Below are 8,676 nucleotides of genomic sequence, written 5' to 3'. Positions count from 1 at the left end.
AAATAAATTAATTGATCTGAACAAATAGTAACTGTCTCTCCCGCCCCCTCTATTTTGAGAAAAGGAAGGGCGACGTCCAGCGGTTGGAATCAATTTATACTCTCCTCAACTCTGGCACACTTTTGATGTAAATAAACCCCAGTAAACAGGACAACACTTTTAACAATATTTTTATTTTCACTTATTTTTCCAAATCTTCCAGTACGAACAATTTAGAAACAGCTAATTTCAAAATGAAACGTATGTAAATATATTATAGCTATTACACTACCCCGGTAATTTAACCGTTGTAATTATTCTTGGGGCAGAGTGTGTTTTATATTTTTTCTCGTCAAGAACAAGTCTTGTTCAACTAATTAGTTATCTTTGATTGAATTAACTTTTTCAAGGTCTACACAGTGCACGATTGACAAAAAAATACATAACATAACATTTAATAATAGTAGTAGTTTGTGATGGCGAGATGCATTTATAATTGGATTATTATAATGATTCCTCTGAACAATGACAGCAATAATAATGGTGATTATGCTGATAATGATGAAAACAGCCTAAACTCAGCCAGCGTTCGTCGTTCCTGGGCTCTGAAATCCCCCTCGGATTGATCACTTCATTCCTCCGTCCAGCGAGCGACGGTGACGCTGGGTTTGTTATGAAGTGACATCACCCCCCTCCGCTCCTTAGCTTCGCAGCAATCTCTCTCCTCCACACATGCAATAGTGGCCGTACGCGCTGCAGCTCCAACTTCTTGACGCTAATTTACTGGGGGCTGGACGAAAAAAAAAAAAACCATTCTGCACGATGAACAACAGCTTCCTGAATATGGCGTCCATAGGCGACTTCGACCCGCTCAGCGCCAATATCCCTGCCACGAAAGTTGAAATCACAGTGTCGTGCAGGTAAGGAAACGGCTCTATTTAAACCTATTTTTGGCCAGTCGCTGTCACTGCGTCCACGGTGGAGCTGAGTACGTGCTGTTACCCAGAAACACGCTTAGCACAGAGTGTAGTCTAACTCCGAAACTCCGTAATTGTAACCTTAATCTTTTCTGGCAAGGGGATACCTACGAAAACAAACACTACAGATGTTTGTCATAAACACATAAATGACAAACATCAATTGCATTAGAAATGGGCTCGGTAGCAAGCATGGCAGAGCGGTGGTTTAGTCTTGTGGCAAGATAAAGGGGGCGTTTGCCTCTGCTTTCTCGGGAAAACGAACAAAATACAACAAATACGAAACTCGTCACGGGAAATCGTGGGTGACGCTTTCGTTTTTAGAGCGCCCTTAACTACCTGTTGTAAGTTCCTTATAACCGAATGAACATGTTACTAACCAGGAATTCTTTGTTCATATTTCTGGGCACATCGTGTTTCTCAACTTTCCCCTGGATTGTCCCGAATTGCGTAACATTTCCTATTATTATGCTCACCGTTTAAATGTCTGGGAACCTTAGCTGCGAATGTTGATCATTTTTATGTTTACTCAAAAAGCATTACTATTGTTCAAAATATCTCATGGCATTACAATGGCTAAGACAGACGAATAGGCAAACTTCACAAACTGTATATAAAGGTACATTTGATCTGTAACGCGTTTTGGGAAGAGCTGTTCTTAGAAATAAACAGCTGTCTGAATTTCCACTTTGACAGCCTTGATTCGTTTAGAGCATGTAATTTTTAACTGCCGCGTGGAAACTTAATCGAACTTACTGAGCTTGCCGGTTACAAAGTTCAATTTCTTGATCTATATTTAAATAATTATATACATAAATATTAAGTGCATGTAAGATTGTATTTTGGCTGACGGTCTGATGACAGAGGCGATTCTGAGTAGCATTTTTCCTCCCTCACTGACAGGGGTTATTGCCGCGCGGTGTGTAAATGGCGTGTTTATGCGATGTGACAGTAAACTAGAGAGAATGCGAAGGCTCCGATGATTCATGGGCGTTTTATCGTAATGTCCCTCGAGATTACGAGGGAGCATCAGCTGTGTTCGGCTCACGCGGCCACGTGCGCCCCCCCCCCCAGTCCCCCGGGTCGCGCGGGTCTCCCCACGACCAGTGCGAGGTGATGCTCCCCCGTGGGATTTTCAGCCAAGCACACTGCCAAGACGCTGGTGTGTTGCAGCGTTACGGGTCCAAATTGATTGCAACTGATTGCAGCTGATTACTCATAAAATATTTTTGCTTATCCATACAGACAGCTAAGTACGTTGGAATGCATGTGTCATGGAGCCTCAGTCCAATGTACCGTATGCCCATTGATAGAGAATCCATTTCCTGATCTTGTAGAAAAAACAACGCTTCTCTTGCGTAATTTATTGGCCTTTGAAGAGTTAGTACATGATGAGTAGTTGGGGTATCGGGAGAGCAGAAGGCGGGACACTTGCATTTCTGGGGATTCCCTCACATTCCCACTGTGTGAATGTGCGGTCTGGAGGCGCCGTGGTTACAGCATGGGGGGTCTGCCTGTAAGAGGGGTACACAATCACCCTGGTTACAGTGAGGGGGTCCAGCCTATAAGAGGGGTACAGAGTCGCCATGGTTACAGTGAGTGAGAGGGGTACACGGTCACTATGGTTACGGTCAGGTGGTCAGCCTGTGTTATAGAAGCCTCCTTAGTCACCATGGTCACTGTCTGGGGGTCTGTGAAAGACAGAAAAAGAGCGGAGTGGAGCGTTACCATACAGCATCTGTAAAATGTTTTCCATGGGGAAAATAGGGAGCCGTTTGTGTGTGTGTGTGTGTGTGCGTGTGTGCGCAGCTATGCTTTTGTTACTGATACTGTGTAATCATTTTAAGTTAATGATTATAAACTTTAGTGACCGTAAATTTTTCATTGATGAATCACGTGTCCTCCTAATAGTACTCGATAAGTGTTTGCAGTTATGAACCTGAGGGAGTATCACCCATGTAACATTGTATGTACAGTGGGGTGCATGCTTTTGAAACTGTAAAAGGACCCTTGTTTCATTGTATCAGTGTTTTTCCGTGGCGCCTCATAAAAGGATCCTTTGTGATGGCGTTCCAGTGCGCGGGCGCCTTCTGATGATGTAAGGCCCACGATCCTTAGTCAAACAGCAGGGGCATTGAGCGGAGAGCATTCCGTCAGTGAACGGGATTACTTAGCCGGTGACCTTAGCCCGGGCTGCCCAGGGTGCCGCCGGTCAATGCGCAAAAACTCAAACATTGACGAAATTCTCAGCAGGCCCTGTTTTGTTCAAATTCTGAGAAGTTTATCGCGGGCGAAACCAATATGCCAGAGAGTTTGAACCTTGTTCTTCTGGTGTGTCAAACAGACAGCGAGCATCCTCTTTCCGCTGATGGGCTGCTGTCGAAATGAAGTTACAGACGCTCCTCTGACTCAAATGTGATTGATTGGGGACCCAGGCTATCGCCCCTAATCAATAACCCAGTCTCTGTGGTAAAAAGCCGACTCAGGTGGAGGAAAAGAGAATTTCATTTGGACAGACAGTGACACAGCCACTCAAAGTCAGTGTGTTTATTTGACCCGTAAAGACATCATGTCACCTAACCATGTTTGTGACAGGCCAGTTACAATTCTTTAGTTGTTGACAGTGCGGTTTCAAACACTTGAAGTGTTTTGTGTTGGCTGTGGGGGGGAAGTGTAATTTCCCTTCTGTTTTGGAGACAAACTGTATCGCTGTAGAAAGTTATTCCATTTTTCTCCTGTGGTCTTTAGCGAAAACCCGAGTCATAAATCAGTCATCGGTCATAAATAATTCACGGCACTATTCGAGGGGCGAGTATTGAATATGTAATTATTTGTTTCTCACTTTGCTCTTTTCAGACTGGGGTTTAAGAATTCATTGGCCCGTGGTCGTGTTTTGCTCCGGCTGTCTGCGTGAACAGTGTGTAGGTGTCTCCGGCTCTCGGAGATGCAGCAAGGCTGGTCTATTTACCGGGAGGAAATGCCAGAATTCCCAGAGTTCCCCCTTCTGTAAATGCCAATCAACAACCAGCTGGCAACGTAACCTTTTCTGAGCACTTTTATCAGCAAAGTGCAGGCGCGAGCGTGAGAGACTGTTATTACTGATAAGATAAACTGTCTTGTCACTGTAGAGGTGGTTAGCTGAAGTGCAATTAAAAGAAACCCAGGGCTGTTCTGTTGTTGTAAAAAAATTATCAGCTAGTTGTCTTATATTGTCCTCCAATTATGATGTGGAATGTGTGTCTAATTAGAGCTGGGGCACATTTGAGCTGAAGTAGATTTGATAATGATCCCCACGTGAAAGCAACTAGCTGGCTATACCAAGCACACGCGGGAGGCTGAAACGAGGTTGATTTATATTTACTGAAACATGTCCAAACAAGCACTTTCCCTGGGGTCTGTACGAATATAAACCAACGTTATCCCTGCGGTCTGTGGGAACATAAAGACCAGGAGAAATGTTTGGTTGGATTTAAAAAGCGCACACTAGGCGTATGTTTTCTTAGGATAATTTACACTTAATGCGGCCAATTGAAAACTTTCCGCGAGGTTTGTGGGAGTGTAAGGGCAGCTTAATGACACTGAATTGATTATCATGAGAAGGTTACTATAGGCGCAGCTATGGAGGGACATCTTTAAGGGAATGATTAGAGTGCTGAGGCAGTCCAATGCTAAACACTACCTGGAGTCCCGGTCAACTCTGGCATTCAGAGCAGCTGATTCCAGGCACTCCATTTTAATTAATTAGAGCAAATTCTTTAATGCAGAGCTAAATGGTAATGATTAAAAATGCCCTTTGAGTTCCTGTTTCGGTGCCATGAAGCCAATTGCAAAAAAGGATTTATGGAGGAAAAGGATGTGGTGGCCAGGGGTTAGATGAATACTGTATATCTGAGTCCAGGGTTCTGGGATCAGTGCCACTGTGTTGCTCCTCTTGAAGCTTGTTAATGCTGCCTCCCTTGGCTGTAATGGGGTTTGGCTGTAACAGATTAGACAGCTGTTCGCTAATGGAATGCATAGGGAGCTGGTTACAGGATTTGGGGGGGTTTTTAGTTGGACGGGTGTGTTGCCATGAGAGTGGGTACACCTGGGTCCAGGTGCGGGCTGGTTTTGTGGTGGGATGAGATGGGGTGGGGGAGTCAGAGGAGGTCCACGGTGCCTCCCCGTGGAGGTGGCTGTGAGGTTCAAGGGACAACATTTGAGTCCGAAATGGGCGCATTAGTCCAAATCAAATTAGGTCGCCATGGAGGCACTGCCGCTGGTGGCCAATGAGACACAGCCGTTCTCTGCACAGCTGCCTGGTCTGCCTTTCAGCACAGGAAGTAAATCAAACCCCAAGGCATGGCTGTTATGCCCTCTTTCCTTTGTTGTGGCCTGTGACGTGTGAGACACACAGCCATAACCCAGACATTTAGCTCACAGGCAGCAATGTAGGTTACAATGTGGAATAGCTCTCGGCACACTTGACTCATAACTGTAGGGTTGCAAGTTCAAATCCTGTGCGGGAGACAAGGGTTGGGTGTAATTATTGCTCTTATAATTTTTCACCAAGATGCCGTCAAAAATGCATGCATAAATTAATTTTTTTCTGTTTATCATAGTAAACAGCAATATGCAATTAACTTTTGCACAGGCTGTGAATTATTGGTAGGAACAGTGGTATTTTTGTGTATGTTGTATTTGCCTTGGCTAATAATGCTGAAAGCAGCACTTGTTTTCTACTGGATTCAACAGCTGAGGGTGGGAGAGAGGTGCATGGAATTGCTAATGTTTATGGCCACATGTAACCAGCGGGGGAAAGGGGGATGAAATTACACTGCAGTCGCTTGCTATTCTGTTACAACAGAGGGAGGGAGTGTGGGAATTGCAAGAGTTGGGGTTTTGTGTGTAGATTCGGCTGGGAGTAGATGAAAGAGTGGATAATCACATACCAAAAACAAAAACAAGAAACACCACTGGTGCGGCCATTTTGCGATTTTTTTTTTTTTTTTTGCAAGGAAGAGATGACTTGTTTACCTGACAATTTACAGGAAGCAAGTTTCATCAAACTACCTTGCTTTGCGCTTGAGAGTTCATCAGTCCACTCAGCATTTATACTGCAGTGCTGTATACAGCAGCCTTCTCAGCATGATAAATGAGCGGGCAGAACTGGCAGCTATTTAAGAGTAAAACTTTACAAAAATGTGTTCAGATTCATCTTTCTTTAGTGCCAGGCTAGTCAAGCCTCAGTGTAAATAATTTAATAATTTAGTGAAATGTGCTCGGGCCTATGGCGAAGTTTTATACCCGACCACCAAAGACGAGAGCAGCATTTGATGCTAGTAGTTGTTTTCCCAGGACAGTGTGACAACAGGAAACGTTTCGGTAGCCCCCTAGCCCAGCAGTGTTCAGCTGTTGTGCACCTGAGCAGAGCACTTTTCCTCGGTGAACGTTGGCTAACCATATGAAACAATTAAAGCGAGTCAATAACGTAACGTGAGCTGAATCTCCCTGACGTGATCTTTCCTCTCTCCCAGAAGCTGGGAGAACTCGTCCTTCTTGTGTCAAAATTCGCGAGTGTGGAAGGTTTCTCACCTCCAGCTCAACCCCACCAGAACCCCCCCCCCCCACCCCCTCCCGTCCCCATGCCAGCGTGATCCCCCTATCAGCATGCGACCTGTCGCTCCTGTGTGGGGCCGTGGCGAATAAGTTATTCCACAGGTGTTCCGGTGCGTTCGCGGCAGGGCTCATTTCATCTGTGATTGAGGTGGAGAGGGGCAGTGTTGTCAAGGATCCAGATGGGGCCCCTCTCTCTCTCCCTCCTCCCTCCTTCTCTCTCTCTCCTCTCTCTCTCTCTCGTGTGGGTGTGGAGAAGATGCTCTCTGAATAGGGCCCTTGTACAGGGGGCTGTGTCAGGGATAGGATGTTATTCAGAGGACAGGAGTAGAAGGCTGTTTAGTCTGTCATTCATTCGATTGGTGAACCTCTACCCCCCCTCCACAGTTAATGTGTTTGGGTCTCGGCCATCCCTGCGGCCTTGTGTGCTTCTGAGGTGATCTATGTTATGTTTTCGGTGGTGTGGTAGCCTCGGTAACCCATTGTCCGTCTTGTGTACAGAGGGCGTCCCTTGCTAAGGAACTAAGGACTAAGGAACACTCTTTTTTTTAAACCATTTGAAGGTAGAATAATTTTAACCGATTTATGAACCCGTTCCCTGGCAGATATTTTGGTCAGAAACCTTTTTATTTTGCTTTTGTACGCCGTGGAGGAGAGCTGTTGTTTGTATGCTTGCCACAAAAGACGTGCTGTAGTTTCCTGTTGCGAAATCCCGAGCTTTGTCCAATGATTCATGTTGTTGCCTGTTATCGCGATCGGAATAACTCTGAGGGATTTCTTGTGAATGTGTGAGAACTAATGGGCTTCCCAGCAAAGGCCTTCTGAATGGTGCCACATTTGTGTGACTCATGACACATGACCATTACAATGAACATGCCCCCTGTGCAGAGTTACGGCAGCGCTGAGAGGGACACCCTGCCTCTGACCAAACAGGTGCAGTCTGTCTGGTAGCATAAAATGACGTGTAGCAACTAACCACCCAGCCAGAGGAGCGGTGTGGATAATACACGGCATTGGAAGGGATTTGTTGAGGCTCTAGCCGTTTCTGTGGTTAGACGAGGAAGGAGCGTAGGGAAGCAATCCCGCAATGCACGAGGTGGGATTAGAGAGGTTTTACCTTGTGTAGATTGTATCTCATTTCCCTCTGTGTTCAGAGGGATGAAGCAGATAAAAGGCCCTCCCTGAATTGCCTGCCGTCTGACGTGGCGTAGATCGGAGACAAGCACGACAAAGGAGAGCGGTAAACCCCGCTTGTTTGGTGACTCACGTCACATGTTGACTCTGGTGCCCTGTTCACTCTCAGGGCATCATGGGAAATGAGTGCTGCCATTACCGTGATGCGGTACACGGCGGGTCGCTCGCCCTGTCCATCACGCTGATATCATCACAGGGGTCAGGGGTCGTCCTGAACAAAACAGCTGATCACGTGATGACGCCCGTACGCCGCAGATACAATCAGTCCCCCTCAAACATTGAGCATATTGACCCTAGCTAAATCTGAGGGTCACAAAAGAGCGTTTCATTGTGATAAAGAAACCCAGGGAAAGTGCGCATTTGGACGCATCCCAGCATTCATAAATCAGCCTTGAAAGGGCTGTTGAGTCATTGTGTTCTTTCTTAGTCCAGCTGAACACTTGCCCTGGGGTTCATCTTTAAATACATATTGACTTTTTTTAAAGGAAGCAAAAACAATTTGTTTTCGTCGGACATTCAGCATTAATATTAAATGTTTGTTCCAAGTCAAAAGTAATGTTTTTTTTTTTTCTCCCCTAAAGTTCCAAGTCCAAGACGCCACTTAATTCTTCTTTTAAAACTGTCACAGAATACAAATGGGCTGCCTTCAGGACACACAGTCAACGCAGCCAGTCTGTGAGGGACGCTCCTCAACGAATGCGCTTGTTTAACAGGCTGCCAAAAATGCAGCGTTAGGTTTATTTTTCGCAGGGAGTCTGTGTGGGCTGGGGCGGGGGGGGAAGAAAGAGCGAGAGAGAGAGAGAGAGCATGGTGAAACTCCATTGATCTCTGACCCCCCCCCCCCCCCCCCTTCAAAAAAAAAAAAAAGGGGGGGAGGGAGCGGCAAGCAGAAATTGCGGAGTGATTTCTCTCTGTCACATTTTGAGAAGATTGT

At 45.8% G+C, this 8,676-nt stretch overlaps 1 protein-coding gene across 1 annotated transcript in view; it reads left to right on the top strand.

Moving 5' to 3' along the window:
* Window positions 1–658: 658 nt before the first annotated feature.
* The window catches only part of LOC118771879 (copine-8), a 77,857-nt gene continuing 69,839 nt past the window's right edge, over window positions 659–8,676 (top strand). Inside the window, exon 1 of the mRNA XM_036520013.1 lies at window positions 659–899. Coding sequence (XP_036375906.1) covers window positions 802–899 — 98 coding nt within the window. The 5' untranslated portion in view covers window positions 659–801. The remainder of the gene's footprint in view (window positions 900–8,676) is intronic.

Source organism: Megalops cyprinoides, chromosome 25 (genome assembly GCF_013368585.1).
Source record: "Megalops cyprinoides isolate fMegCyp1 chromosome 25, fMegCyp1.pri, whole genome shotgun sequence".
NCBI lineage: Eukaryota > Metazoa > Chordata > Actinopteri > Elopiformes > Megalopidae > Megalops > Megalops cyprinoides.
The sequence above is the reverse complement of the archived record's forward strand: the minus strand, read 5'-3'. Positions and strand labels throughout refer to the sequence as shown.